The sequence below is a fragment of the Caretta caretta genome, chromosome 3 (assembly GCF_965140235.1).
Source record: "Caretta caretta isolate rCarCar2 chromosome 3, rCarCar1.hap1, whole genome shotgun sequence".
In the NCBI taxonomy this organism is placed as follows: Eukaryota; Metazoa; Chordata; order Testudines; family Cheloniidae; genus Caretta; species Caretta caretta.
In genome coordinates, this window is record NC_134208.1 from 173,890,795 (window position 1) to 173,906,318 (window position 15,524).

Here is a 15,524-nt window from a genome sequence, read left to right on the forward strand (position 1 = left end):
TGATACAGATTTTTCTCAGAAGCTCAGATTTTTTTTTTGCTTTTTATAATAATGAAACTTTTAAAATATCACTATTGATTTTAGTCTTGTGATTAATGAATTATTTTGTTACAATATGTGCTAACTACTTATGCTAAACAATCTGTTCCACCTTGTATTTAGCTGTGCCACCCTGAGTACTTTTCCCACACCTGAAGAAGAGATCTCTGTAGCTCCAGTTGTCAAACAGAAATTGATCCACTAAAAGATATTACCCTCACCCACCTTGTCTCTCTTTTATTTTGTTATAATCATTCGCATGGCATGCTTTTATTTCCTTCTATTTTTCTGCCCTTTCCTGTGTATACTGTTGTGAAGGAAGATTATGTGACTAAATGTTTCTGGTCCAGCAAAGCACTTACTCAAATGTTAACTTTAAGCACAGGAGTAGACTACTAATTTCACTGGACTACTCCTGTGCTTAAAGTTAAGCTTGTCCTTGAGTGCTTTGCTGGACTGTGACTTAATTGTGTAAACTAAATACAGCAAGTTACAACATCTAAGAGGAAAACCTATATTAAAGATTAAAGCAAATATTTCCAGAAGATTTTAATTTATCCTATCATTTCCAATAAGCCTTTCTCCTATTGCACTGACATTTAGTATATATTTCTCTTAGAAGTCAGAAAATCATGCCCACTTTAGATGAGCAGTGCAAGTGCAACATTTCACTGTCTGCTCAACCACAGCCGCTATGCAAATCAATTTAAAAGCACAGTTCAGTTTTTATGTTTGTTGTATGGAGAGTTGTTCAAATTTCTTCTATAAGTCTATTTCTAAAAGAAATAAGCCTGGATGTCAGTGATAACATTAATAAAGGAAAAGCTGCTCGCGACAAATATGAGAAATATATACTAACAGTTAGTGCAGTAGAAGAAAGGCTTGGTGAGGGCAAAGAATAAATTGAAATCTTCTGGAAATATATTCACCCTCATTACCAACTCTTTGCAAACAGGACTGCTCAGAGAAAGATGATACCCAGAAATGGGCATGCCAATGGCTGCCACTAGCTTCCAAAAATTGTGTTTTCAGATGCATTTGAGAGTTATGTGTAGATCTGATCACTTGTTCAAACACTGGCTACTATACTCAAAAGATAACACTTAAGAGTAGCATATTTTTACTAGCTTTGTTTTGATAGTCTTAGTGTATTTGTCACTTTGTTCCATCTCAAATGAACTCCTCATCCTTGGCCCATCAAAGGAAATATTTATACTATTGTCTAAGAAGGTTTTGCACCAAACAAAAATACATACAAACGTGCTCTCACAATGAGGATTTAGCATAGAAAAACATAATACAAATGTAAAAAATCCACATTTTACAACTGGATATACATGATTTTTATATTATGTATCTACATCTATATATTTTCTCTGTACTTACATCAGGTTATAGGTTTTGGAAGCCCAAACTGCACTCAAGATGATAGTTGCTGTTGTAGTAAAATAACAAATGGGCCCTGCAAGCTTCCTAAGCAAGAACTGAATATTTCTAATATTTTGCAATATTCTGATTCCAAATAAAAAAATAATTCCAGCCAACTACAACTTAAACCAATCATGTGGACCAGATAATATAAGAAAAACAAAAATGGAAGATGTATACATTTTAACACAGAGACTCAGGGACAGACTTTAAATTAACAATAGTAACTCACAACAGTTGTATTAATGTAAGACTGGCTTTAACAAGTGTATTTCCCTTCATATCATGCTGAACATTTATCCCAACAGAAATTTCTGTTGGTTGTTGATAAAATCCCTATCTCATAGCATTGGCAATTGCAATCAGGCAGGTTTTTGGCATCAAGTTTCCTGTTGGTACCACAACATGATAAAAAACAGCAAAAAGAAAAAGGCTGTAAGGTAGGGACAGCCACATGGTTACACAGCTCTGTAGCAATCTACATTGGCCACTTCTCAAAAGGGTACTAGGGTTTGGAGGTGAGAAAGTCAGTTAAATGCTGTACCAGTCAGATACAGGACAAAATACTTAAGTCAACATAAGCAACTACACATAAGAAAAAAATCAGAGAATCTACTTTTTTTAAAAAACAAACAAACAAACAAATAAATAAAGGAATATTATTTGTTGTAATAAGCAATTACAATAGCTGAGACACCAAAAATGTTTGCAGAAATATTTTTCCTAAATACAGTTACTAACAAAGTTTTCAATAAAATTACAGAATCTCAAAAAACGTCCTGCAGATATCTCAGGACAGGACAAGATCTGCAGTAGTTTACTTTTCTCTTTGTGAGATTATGTAGCTTCTCCCTTTTAATGGTAGCTATTGAGTTCAAAAGCAAACTGTGAGTACTTAGCATATCTGAAAATCAGGGCACTTCTATTTCAGTACCTAAAGACAAATTTAGGAGTCTAACTTTAGGCACCTAAATTTGAAAATGTTGACTGTACTTTATAGCCTTACAAACACTTTTCATTTTGAGTTTGTTGCTCTGTTACTCATTCTGGGCCCAGACCTGGTCCCTATGGAGTGAATGAGAGTTTTGCCACTAACTTCAACAGGAGCAGTATCAGACACTTATTGACAAACAATTTACCATAAGTTACTGATGCTATTGCATGTGAGTGATAATGCTACCTAAGCAATACAAGCTGGCTATGGAAGTTAAGTTTCTCTAAATACAAAGAAAAAAAAATGAACCACTTGTTAATGAAGATTCATAATAATTTCCTTTTAAAAATAATAAAGAGTGTTTATGAAAATAACAAAAATTAATATTTAGCGAGACCTGATGGTTCTTTTAGATAAATAAGAGCCATGGCACAGGCTGGTCTGAATTAAAAAGTCCATGTACGTTATGGATACTCAAAACTTCTGAAAACTGGGCCAGGGTCCCTCCTCCAACAAGCTTACAATTCAAGTGCCCAATCCTGCAAACCCTTACTCACCAAGCTTAGATGTAACAAAATAAGTGGTTTACAACAACGGTTTACAGGGATGGTAACACAATGGTTACAATGAGATTATCTGCTTTGTCAGGGCATCTTGGAGGCTCCTTGGTTTTTAAAAGTAATTTAATTTGTTGTTCAGAAGTGATAGCTGTTAATCATCATTGTGATGATATCTTTTCCCTTACATGTATGGAATTGGGGTGAACAGAGCAATGAAGACAGGAGAGAAGATACAGGGAATTTGGGAAGATGAATGGTGGGGCTGAGGATAGTTGAAGAAAAATGCCTGGAGAAGGATAGAGAAATACAGGTGATATAGTGAGACAAAGTAGATATTTTGGAAGGGCAACTGTGAGTTAGTGAAGTGAAAAACAACTAGTGAGACAAATCCGTTCACTGCAAGTCAGCACAATTAATACAGTTAGAACATCACTCAGTACAAGATAGCTGGTCCTAGGCGCTAAGATAATAATTACAGCATACGTATTTAATATACCTATAATATTTTAAAAACTGTGTTTGGGGAACAAATTGATTACATATATTTATGGTGAAGTTATTCAACATCAGAAAAAATATTTTACTGATCAGAAAGCCCATTAAGAGGAAATTCATTCTATATACAAACCATCAACAAGGCACAACCAAAGGTGATTCTACTTAAACTTCAAGTAAACATCAGTCAAGGTAAGCTTTGACTTGTCCTAGCCATAAACAATTACATTACAGTATTAACTATAATACATTACTATTCATGCTAGTATTTCTACAAGAACTAGAACAAATACGTATTTCAATACACAAGACAATATTTCAGTAATACCGTCATGTTGCTTAAAATAGTTTATCAAATATTGGCTCAGACACACACGACAGGCTAATTAATCTCTGAATAGCTTTTGATAGGACTCTTAGGAGTGAAACTCCTTTTAGACTGTTAACTGGAAAGAACCATATCTCTTGTATCAAGCTTGTAGTTCACTCCTAAATTATTAATGTTCAATATACCTACAAAATACTCTGTGCTAGTCTAATTTAGTTTCAAAACAGCTAGCTATTTCCTGCTTACAGTCATTATTTGGATAAGTACAGTTCAGAAAGTAGTTAACTTCTGGAATATTAAATTATGTAAGTATACCACAGCTGTAGCTCAAACCACATAGCATACATCTATATTACAGGGTTTTGTCTGAGTTTTTTAAAAACCTGAGTTAACTGAGGCCGCAAACCTGCAACAAATGTTTGTGGAGCATCCAAGCTAACAGCGTGCAAGCCTGATAGTTAATCTGTGTCAACTGGAAATTAGTTATCTCAAGTTGAAAAGAGCAACCTTTAGCAGACATACCCTTAATGTGAAATAGCCCATCTCTCACACATACTTCATAAAACGCAATTAATCAAGCTATAGTGGAAGGGCTCCACCCCCATCCTCCAGGCAGGCTGCAAACCTGCAAAGTAGGCTCTGTGCCGTCACTAATCCTGAAGACCCTTAGCACCCTCTTAGTAAAGGTTTGGATTCACATATGTACAGATCTTGGAGCTATTTTCCCAGGCCCACCTACAAGTACCTCTCTGTTTAGGTTCTTATGCCCTACCTAGCACTTTTCGGACTCAGCCTTCCTCCTCCCGCTCTGGCTTGCAGCTTCCCACCCTGGTTCCCAGGCCCTGTCTCCTTGCCCCACCAGTCCAATAACTGTCAGTCCCTGTTTTTCTCTCTCTCCTACGCCCCTCCACCGCCGCATGACTCCAGTCTCACTTGCATCTCCCTCCCACACACCCCGACTCTTTGTTGCAAACCACTACTTCTCCCCATCCCCAGAGCAGCATTCCTCTCCTCTGTACTTGAGTCAGGCACCCTCTTCCTCTACACTCTCTCCAAGCTTACTATACCTTATGTTCAAAATCAAAATGTAGTAGAGCAATACTTGGACAAAGGTAAAGCAGAAACAAGGACTAGCTGTTCTCTGAATTAAACCACACTTTCAAAAATAAAATGGCACATGTGATTTTCTTTTATGGGGTTTTCCAACCCTTCAAGCTGTTAGAATATGCACTTTGATAGAAAGATCCAATCACCAGATTTCACATGATGTAATAATGCCAACATTTTAAAAATATTAAATTCTTAGCAAGATTTCTGTATTATTAATTAAACTTTCTCCACAGAATGCATTTACTTTAGTGATTTTTATTACTCATGACTCTGCTTTGAAACCTGCCCTTAAGAGTAGAGAGCTAGATTCTCACCACCACTCCAAAGTCAATGGAGGAACACTGATTTATACCCATCGAGAATTCAGCCAAGAATATTCGGCACTAAGCACTTCATGAATAACGTTCCATTGAGGAGGGCATGGATACAAGCATCATTCAAATTTGGATCACTTTAACAGCTAAGAATTTTTTTTTTGAAGTGTTTTCATTTTATAGTTAAAATGTCACCTCCAGATTACCTCCCTCGTTAATCAAAAACATTCTGTACATTCCATCATGCTAAAAAGTAATCAGTATGTTAGACATATCTAGCTCTAAAACAACTTCTTTCAAAAATCTTAAAAAGTGAGATGATAAGTTGTGAATCAATGTGTTCTCTTCCAAATAAAACATCTGGAGAAAAAAAAAAGTACTTTTAATAGAACTGTAGATAGGCAATCAAATGTCCTAGGTTAGCAGGGCGTGGAAAGTATATGTATTAAAGGGAGACCGAGATTTGTCCTTGCAGCATTTAATCCTATTCCTATTGCGCAATACACTTCAGCACGGTCAGAGCGACCTTAACTCTACTCCCACTAGATGGAAAATTCCACTTTAGCTAACTGAAACTGTTCAAAAGCCTAATTAGAAATCTTCCAAGCAAGTACAGTATTGCTAAGGGAGCTGCCTGTTTGCTTGCAAACACACCAAGTACTCAGTTCATTCTCTCAGATCAATAAATGAATGCCACTTTATTGTGTGTAGGGATAAAGGTCAGCTACGTTATACTGTTCATTCATTCCCTCTTTCTCTTGTTGCATATATAGTATCTATCCTCTATAAAATATGATGTGAGAGCTCTACAGGACTTGAAATCATATAAAACTATACGATGTGTAAAATATAGCAATTATATTTTATAATTATATTGGATTGCAAAGTAATTATATACACACACATTCATATATATAGATGACTATATCTACACTGGGAGATTCAAAGGATGACTAACGTATGCTGGTTTAGTATACTGTTGATTAACATCCTTTGATACTATACTTTCTCTTTGATCCTCACTTAGAATTACTTCACAACAATCTGCACTGGCACCTGCAATCTTAATAGGAATCAGAAATATTCAGGAAAGAGGTACTTTTACTTTGGCTCATTTGCCCTTGTGCAAGGGGAAAATGTAAAGGAAGAAATTAAAGTATCCTTCCCATGGGGATTCACCTCTGTAAATCACAGATAATGCACACAGAGGTTGAAAGGAACTAATTATCCACAGAAGTGTTTATGTACATTTTAAAAAAACAACAAATTATATAATGATACGCAATCAAGAATTTAAGGTTGAACACAAAGTGATTGTTAAAAAAGGCTGCAGTGTTTTCAGTATAGCTCCAGACGGCTGTAAAAAGTCAGCACTTTGCTAAGTATCAGACAGGAAATTTACCTCTCAAAGTCTGACGAAACTTGCTTTCTGAAAGATGTAACAAGTTTTCTCTAGCCTTAGACCAATTTGTTAAAAGTGTAACTAATTTATTGCCCATGTTCAACAGAAAGAAAATCTTAAAACCAAATATCTTTGCCCTCTTCACTACTGGTATTACAGACATCCTTGCAGTCAATAGGAGTTAAGGAAGGCAAGTCCCTGGTGATACAGATCTCTTAATGTCTTGAGTTTTCTCTTCAAATATATTTTATTTGTTCCATAACATCCCTGTGAAAAGTCATAATGCTGACAGGTCCAAAAAAATGTTCACAGCAGTTGTTAAGGAGGACAGCAATGCTGAAGCTTTATGTTCCTTACATGTGTTTCTTGCTAAGAGTAACCAATCAGAATGCAGACTGAACATGAAAAACAGAATAAGTAAGCTGAAAAAATAGCATAAATGAATGTTTGACAGGCTCTGTTTTCTACTCTAGACAACATATAAAACTCCAGTGAAGTAGCATATGGTATGAAGTAGGGTGACCAGATAGCAACTGTGAAAAGAAAAGGACGGGGGTGGGGGGATAATAGGCACCTATATAAGAAAAAGTCCTAAAAAACTGGACTGTCCCTTTAAAAACGGGACATCTGGTCACCCTAGTATGAAGGCAGAATATAGCTTAAATGACCTAACTAATAAATGCACCTCTAGATGGATCAAAAGATAAATGTTTAAGATTCAGGAATGGTAGAAATATTTTAGATAAACTTCTGTTACTTCAGTTCTTGTTTTTGGAAACAGTATATGGTAAATTGAATTTATTCCTACAAGCACTGAGCAACGCTGTGGGATACAAGACACTATGCTTTAATGTCATATCTGCTGAGAGACAAACAGGTAGAGCTACTATTGTTTTCCACTATAAATAGCAGCTTAAATAATGATCACAAGACTTGGGGCAGAAACATGTTTAGCTTCTTTTACTGCTCAAATAGATTTAATAATGAACTTTGCAATCTTAAGGAGTAATATTTTGGACTGTAAAATCTATCTTACCACAGCTGGCAGGGCATTTAAGCCCTCCTCTGCACTTAAGAACTATTCCCATTTCTTTCCCAACCTCCAGTCCTGTTTTCTTTCACCATATTACCCAAGAGCAAAAAAATTATTTGAAAACCATAATTCTCTCTCCACATGGAAGCAATTAATTTTTTTAGCATTACGTTTCCCACACCATGCACAGTGGATTAAATATACAACTCCCATCATTTTTTATGGGAAATGAACATCTAAATCCATTCCGCAAGAGTTGAAAACATTCTTCTTAAAGTTCAGCAGCATAAGATTTACCCTCCCGATCACAACATAGTCAATCAAGTTCATCCATCAATTCTAGCGTACAGTTTCTGGTAGTGACCATACCATACATCATGCTTCAGATGAAAGTTAAAAAACCCCACAATGCAGCTCACCAATTAATTGTCAATGCTGTACATGAGGGAAAAGTGTCTCTGATCCCTGCAGTGACTGGCATGAGATTTGTTTACCCTAATCTTTTTCTTAACCCAATGAAAATAAAATAGGTATTAATATGTAATCAACAACTTTGATCTAATATAGTATTAGAGTAACAAAGATCAGGTGTGTGAGAGAATAGCTTTTATTGGACCAACTTCTGCTGGTGAAAGACAAGCTTGTGAGCTACACAGAGCTCTTCTTCAGCTGTGTAGCTCACAAGCTTGTCTCTTTCACCAACAGAAGTTAGTCCAATAAAAGATATTGCCTCATACACCTTGTCTCTCTAATACCCTGGGACAAAACATGGCTATAACAACACTGCAAACTATTAAAGTAACAGTTTTTTTCATGAGTTATTTCAACTAACTGGTAACTCACACATTTACAAAGCATTTTGAATTATGCTGAAAAGTCTATAAAAAACCCATGATTCTTTTCACATGAAAAAAAATCATCAGAGAATGTTTTCTAGTAAGCATACAAAATTCTTTTGAAATATGTACCTCACCTCATAATAAAAGGAACAAAAGGTGCCATGCTGAGAGCTGAATAAGTGCCATCCATTGGAGAAGGATACAGCTTGCCCAGGATCAAAAGCAAAAGAAACAAACTTGGATGGAGCTTCAACTCACCAGTTTCACTAAATGAAAAATGAAAAGAGGTATCTGGTTAAAGACATTATCTTTAAACATGTCTGCTAACACCAATAATTGCCCCTGGTATATCAGTAAATGTTGCAAAGTAGAAATTTAAGTAAATTACACATCCTTCTACTATTCCTCTTAAAAACAAACAAACAAAAACTTTCAATCTTTAAATATAGGGCCCTAGACATGATAGGAGTTATTTCATTTCAAATGCATGCATGACACCCAGATAACTCAGTGAATCAATCAAATCCCTTTCTATATATACCAACTCTAGGAAAATAAGATGAAGTCCAAGAAAGAAACAGAAGAGGTTGGCAAAAGAGCTGGTGCATTACATTACATACTTATTGTCTAACACAGGGGTGGCCAACCTGTGGCTCCGGAGCCGGCTCTTCAGAAGTTAATATGCAGCTCCTTGCATAGGTGCTGACTCCGGGGCTGGAGCTACAGGTGCCAACTTTCCACTGCTCAACCCCAGGCCCCGCCTCCACTCCACCCCTTACCCAAAGGCCTCCACCCCTTCCTGCCCCCTTCCCAAAGCCTGCTGCACACTTGCTCCACCCCCCTCATCCCAGAGCCTCCTGTAAACTGCGAAACAGCTGGCAGGAGGCATGGGGAGGGAGGAGGAGGTGCTGCTGATTGGCAGGGCTGCCGGCGGGCAGGAGGTGCTGGGGGTGGCAGGGGAGCTGATGGGGGCTGCCGACATATTACTGTGGCTCTTTGGCAATGTACACTGGTAAATTCTGGCTCCTTCTCAGGCTCTGGTTGGCCACCCCTGGTCTAACATGACTTAAGAAACTGAACAGGTAACAGTTCCCAATGAACTGGGAAATTGAGAAAGTTTGATCAATACAATATGAAAGCATGAGAACAAAATAAACCTATCTTCAGATAGGCAGGAAAACTAGCATGTGCTGTCATGCAGATTTTACTTTGGATGGATTAAGTTACCCATGCTGGTGTCTATATAGCCCAAGTTAAAAACTAAAGACAACTATAAAGCATATTTTGATATTAAATCTGACAGGCAAAACAACTAACATACCAAGCTATTACATGCAAAAGACCAGTTAGATTGTTTAGTGGAAAGGCTTTAAGGCAGGTGTAATCAGTTTTTATACCAATTTAATCATACTGATGTAGAAACTGATACAACTAAATTGGTGCAATCAACTAGTACAGATTCCGTTATAATGATGTAATGTGCTCGTATTGGCATAGTTTATTTCAATACATTTAAGGATTTACAAATTTAAAAACCAGATTTGTGGGCGTTGGAAGCATGGCAGATGGAGGCAGGTGTGTATCTAAGAGCAGAGGGGGAGGAAAGCAGGAGCTGAGGCAATAGGCTCCAGGGGGTGGAGAGCAAGACCAAGGCCACCGGAGTGGAAGACATTCCCCTCCAGAACATGGAACTGAACCTAGGAGTACCGAGTCTCTACATTTTTCTGCTGTCAGCAAATAGCTGTTAAACCCACTGGCAAAGTATGTGTCAGACTTACTTCTAGTGCTGGTCTTCATAAATAATAGCCTACAAATACTACAAGTTACTCTGTTAGTTCAAATGGTCGAGGTCTGTGGTACAGATCTAAAGGTCCAAATCTAGCTCATGATCCAAGCTGAGGTCAATATTGTTCCACATAACAGAAATTCTGTTTCTTCAGGTTTTTTTAATTAGAAAATTACATGCAAAAACACATTAAAAAGCATTATTAAATGTTCCAAATTCAAATAATTAAAAGTTAGGAAATGCCAGAACTAAAGTTGTACATGCAAACTTAATTAGTCTGCATATGCACTAGGATTAGGCTTGGAAGAATTCAAGTGTTTTGTTTTGTTTTTTTTAAAGCATTTTGTTCCTCTTGTTATCTATTTAAATTTTCAGTTGTGTGTCATGACAATAGACATTGAGATTCAAAAAGTTAAACCTTTCTCCTCACTAAAACACATATCATCAACATCGTGTGTCAAAATATACAAACTAAATATCCTCAAATCAAAATCTAGTAAGTTCTCAAGCAGAACTGTTCTGACTGTACATTTTGATCACTATCAATGGAAATTTTTTTCATCACTTTGTGTGTTTACGGTGAAACTGACGTTTACCGACATTTACCAGTAAAAAAAATCCTTCTAAGCCTAATATTACAGTCTTTAATTACATGATCACATTCTATTTTTTCCTGAGGACCAATGCCTCTCTCTGCACAGGCTGGAACCTGCTCTAGGGGATGAATGAGGGTCATGTAATGAAGAGCACTGATGTCTGTCAGAACCCTGCCCCATCTGTTGAAGAGGCTGGAAGGTGTGTAGTGAACAAGACAAGGTATGTTCTCATAATCAAGACAGCTAAATGCTGCCCTGGATAACTGGATTCTATCCCTATGTGTGCCAGAGTTCCCAAGTGATGTTGGGCAAACCACCTAAACCAAAATATTCACAGTTGGACACAAACTGTGTTTTCCTCATTTTTGGGTGCCCAACATGAGACACACGTAGCCACATCTGCAGAATTGCTGAACTCATGGCTGCAACTGAAGTTCACTGGAGCTGTGCTTTGATAGGAAGACTTACTCACCGGGTGCAGTAATGATGGTTCTTTTAGATGCACCCTATTGGTGCTTCACTGTAAGTGTGCGTGCTCCCCTGTGCTGCTGATCAGAGATTTTCAATAGCAGTTCGTTCCACCCATGGACACGCAGCTCCCCACCTGCTATCAGGCTAGCCAGCGTGCGTGGGCATTTCTTCCTCAGCTCCTTCTCTGGCACCTCCCTGTTGGTTAGCTAGCCTGTACATCATGACTAAGGCTAAGATTTTGTCAGGGATATTTTTAAATAAAAATCATGGACAGGTCACAGGCAATAATGAAAAATTCACAGAAGCCTGTGACCTGTCCCTGACTTTTACCAAAAATATTCATGACCAGCTGCAGCTGGGGGCTCCCACCACCCATGGGGGCTCAAAGCTCCAGGGTCCCCTTCCATTGGCAGCTCCGAGCTGCACCGGCCGGGAGCTCTGGGGGTCCCCCCGCCGCCCACAGTGGATGGGAACTGTGGGGGTCCACCTGCCACTCACAGCGGTGGCGGTCCCCCATGCAGCCCGCGGTGGCTGGAAGCTGCGGGGAGTCCGCCTGCTGTTCCTGCCTCCTGGGGCCACAGGGGTACCCCACAGCTCCCGGCCTCCACAGGCAGCAGGGGACCCTGTAGCTCCCAGCAGGCGCTGGCTGAAGAAACGGAGGTCCAAATCGCAGCCTTAGTCATGACCTTTCTTTGCGTGTCCTTGATCAGCGGGAGGAAGTGAGCTCATGCATTTCTGACCACTCTGCGCTCAAACAGGTTGATGTGAAGGCACAGCGCTGCTAGAGATCATTTGTCCTGTATTGTGCCACCATTGAGATGCACTCCCCAGCCTATGAGTGATGCATTGGTGGTCAGGAGATGGGATGAGGAAGACTAAGCAAACGGGATTCCTGTACAGACGTTTACTGGGTCCTTCCACCAGTCTAAGGATTGCTTGACCCTGGTGGGCGTCGATAGAAGCTTGCCTGTGTTGTCTCTGTTCATCCTGTAAACTGAACCAAATCATGCTTGGAGGCATCTCATGTGTAGTAGCCTGAGCAATTACTGATGTGCCCGCGGCCATGTGCCCCAGAAGCTGAAGGCAATATCTGGCCAAGATTTGGGGGCTGGATTGTACTGTCTCTATCAACAAGGAGAGACTGGGAAATCTATGATGTGGAAGGAGTGCCCTTGCCTGAATGGAGTTGAGGTCGGCTCCTATGAATTCTAGCCTTTGAACCGGTGTTAAGGTCAATTTTTGTTCTTTGATCTGTAGGCCCATATTCAGAAACAGGTCCCACGTGGTCTGAGTGACTCATTGGGCCTCTGTGCAGGACCATGCACTGAGAAGGCAATCATCCAGGTAGGGATAAAACATTATGCTCTGAGAACGTAAGTGGGCAGCTACTACTGAGAGAACCTTGGCCAAACACCCCCAGGGCCGATGAGAGGCCCAAAGGGAGTAATCTGTACTGGTCTTGGCCCAGCATAACTTTGAGTGCACACCTGTGACTGACTATGATAGAAATGTGGAAGTATGAGTCTTGAAGGTTGAGGGCCGAGAACCAATCTCCTTCTTCCAATGCTGGGATGATAACTGATAGGGTGACCATCTTGAATTTCTACGCTTTGACATATCTGTTGAGTGCTCTGAGATCCAGTATGGGTCTACAACCTTCCTTTTTCTTTTATATCTGGAAGTAATGAGAGTAGAATCCTTTGCCTCTGAGATGTACGAGCACATTTTCTATAGCTCCTACACTGAGGAGATGGTTTGCCTCTTGACATAGCAGACTCTTGTGAGAAGGGTCCCTGAAGAGGGATGGGGATGGGTGTTTGGGAGGGGGAAGAGAGGAGAAATGGATGGCATATCCGTTCTGGATGATTTCCAACACCCACTTGTCAGAGGTTATAGGTTCCCAGGTGCTGCATAATGGGGTAAGACCGTCTGCGAAAGGAGGAATGGGGTTTCCCAGCACAAGGTGGCAAAGAGAGTGTTCTACAGGCGCCTCAACCAACCAATCAAAACCACCACTTCAAGGTTGAAGGCTGAGACAAAGTCGGTTGTGGTTCCAATTGCTTTTGCTTGGGGAACCTTGATTTCTTTCTCTGTGGCCCTTAAGATCTCTGTGACAAGTACTGAAGCATGTACTGCGATGACAGGGAATTAAACAGCGGCTGAGGGCTGTAATTTCTCTTGTAGGCTGGCATGTATATCCCTAGGGAATGAAGGGTTGCCCAAGAATCCTTTAACATGTGGTGAGACCCATCTGTCGTTTTGGAAAACAGCTTCGTTCCCTCAGTCCTTTTGCCAGGTTCATAGGTGGACGTGTAAGTGCAGCCAGCCAATCCTAGTAAAGAGGGCATCTACAGGCATGCATGGGATATAAATACCATCCCTCATTCTTGCAGTCAGGAATAACGCAATGACCTTCTCCTGAACTGGCCCCATCTGCTTCTAGCCCTGCCTGATTATCCCTCTAAACTTTTCCCCTTCTAACACACGATTCTTTTACAACAGTGCCCCTTGAACAGCCACTGAGGGAGAGAAAGGGACCAAGTCTTACTAACAATACATCTAAAGAACAGTACCTCTAACTCAATTCCCCTCATCCAGGGTGGATAAAAATCAATGATTTAAAAAAAAAATTGGATTTTTTTTAGATAAATTGTTTCCTCAAAAAAAAAATCTGATCTAAAGATAGTTTTAATTAAGATACATTATAGCTCAAAGATATCTCATCATGGAATAGGAATTATAAATTCTAATTCTATAGTATGAGACAATATATTCATGTAATGTTTAAGAAAAGTTTTGTAAATGAGTTCCAATAGTTCATGGATTAGGGACACAATCTTATAGGGTTCCAGGGGCTTCTGTATAGATTATTTAGGTTAATCTTTCTATCTAACCAATGGGACGCAGTGCTCAGTCCAGAAGATACCATCAGAGATGCTTAGTTTTGCAGTTCTCAAACTGGGGATTTGTGTCTCAAGAGATAACATGCTTGTTAACAACAAAAATGTTTTTAAATAAATAAATAGTATACAGAGGTGAGAAATAACAGACCTCAACCCTATTGTCCCTCTGCAAATTTGTGTACACAGAGTCAATCCCTTACCTCTCTCTAAAAGTGCAAAGTTTCAAAACGTTCGATTAATAGAAGATTGTTGGGGGCAAAATAGATCTGGAAAAGGAGAAGAAGTCTGAAGATAAATGTGAGAAAGGAGGGACAGGCAGTAGAAACAAAAGTGAAACTGTTTGAGCAGCACATTCCAGAAGTCTTGAGGTCTTTCTGAGTGTAGCCTTCATTGATCTGAGATCTACCATACCATTCTCTCACTAGAACTGAAAACCTATAATGGCAGCAGGCTGTAAAAGAGACCTAGTTCGTGAATATTTTAATGAAGTTCCTCTACCTGTGGTTAAGACAGGCATGAGTGCAAAATGCAAACAGTGCAACAAAGAAATGCAAGGCCTGGTTGCCCGAATGAAACATCATGAGAAGTGTTCCTTCTCAGGAAGAAGCTGCTTGAAGATGATAAAAGGAACACGTCTGAACATGCAGAATCTTCAGGTTGGTAAACGTTTTTATTTCAAAAAGAAAAGGAGTACTTGTGGCACCTTAGAGACTAACCAATTTATTTGAGCATAAGCTTTCGTGAGCTACAGCTCACTTCATCGGATGCACACTGTGGAAAGTATAGAAGATCTTTTTATACACACAAAGCATGAAAAAATGGGTGTTTACCACTACAAAAGGTTTTCTCTCCCCCCACCCCACTCTCCTGCTGGTAATAGCTTATCTAAAGTGATCACCCTTAAATTGCACTATATTCAGTAGAATTCCACATGCTTATCTTCTTACCTGTCCATAGTCCTGGCTGCAACTTCCAGTTGTTGGAGAAGGAAAGGATAAAGGGCTGGAAACCGAGAGAAAAACTCCCTCCCTGTCATTCTGCAAAAGGGGCAAAAAAGAATGATAGTTAGTGTTCTATAACAACCTGTTCTTCTCAAAATGTTTAATTAGCCAACAAGCGTTCATTTTTTTATTAATACCTGAGTGTAACCCAAAGTAGTAGCTCACAACATGGTTATAAGACATGGTCGTAAAATGCCCAAGCCCACTTCAACCCTGTCTAAAATACAGTTTCTACCATATGCTATTACTAAGGCTAAGATTTTGTCACAGATATTTTAGATAGGT

At 39.2% G+C, this 15,524-nt stretch overlaps 1 protein-coding gene and 1 long non-coding RNA gene across 7 annotated transcripts in view; one reads left to right on the plus strand and one right to left on the minus strand.

Moving 5' to 3' along the window:
* THADA (THADA armadillo repeat containing) overlaps positions 1-15,524 on the minus strand; it is a 301,173-nt gene that overhangs the window by 176,789 nt on the left and 108,860 nt on the right. For 3 of the 4 annotated variants that reach the window (XM_075127132.1, XM_075127131.1, XM_075127133.1), the window contains exons 27-28: positions 15,186-15,275; positions 8,617-8,748 (exon numbers count right to left, since the gene is read on the minus strand). In XM_075127132.1, coding sequence (XP_074983233.1) covers positions 8,617-8,748; positions 15,186-15,275 — 222 coding nt within the window. Of the gene's footprint in view, positions 1-8,612; positions 8,749-15,185; positions 15,276-15,524 lie in introns of those variants that run through there. The other variant, XM_075127134.1, reaches the window with a different exon arrangement.
* The window catches only part of LOC142071633 (uncharacterized), a 139,642-nt gene that overhangs the window by 9,988 nt on the left and 114,130 nt on the right, over positions 1-15,524 (plus strand). Inside the window, exons 2-3 of one of the 3 annotated variants that reach the window (XR_012667767.1) lie at positions 10,970-11,084; positions 12,593-13,929. This is a non-coding gene — a long non-coding RNA (uncharacterized LOC142071633). The other 2 variants (XR_012667769.1, XR_012667768.1) reach the window with 2 other exon arrangements.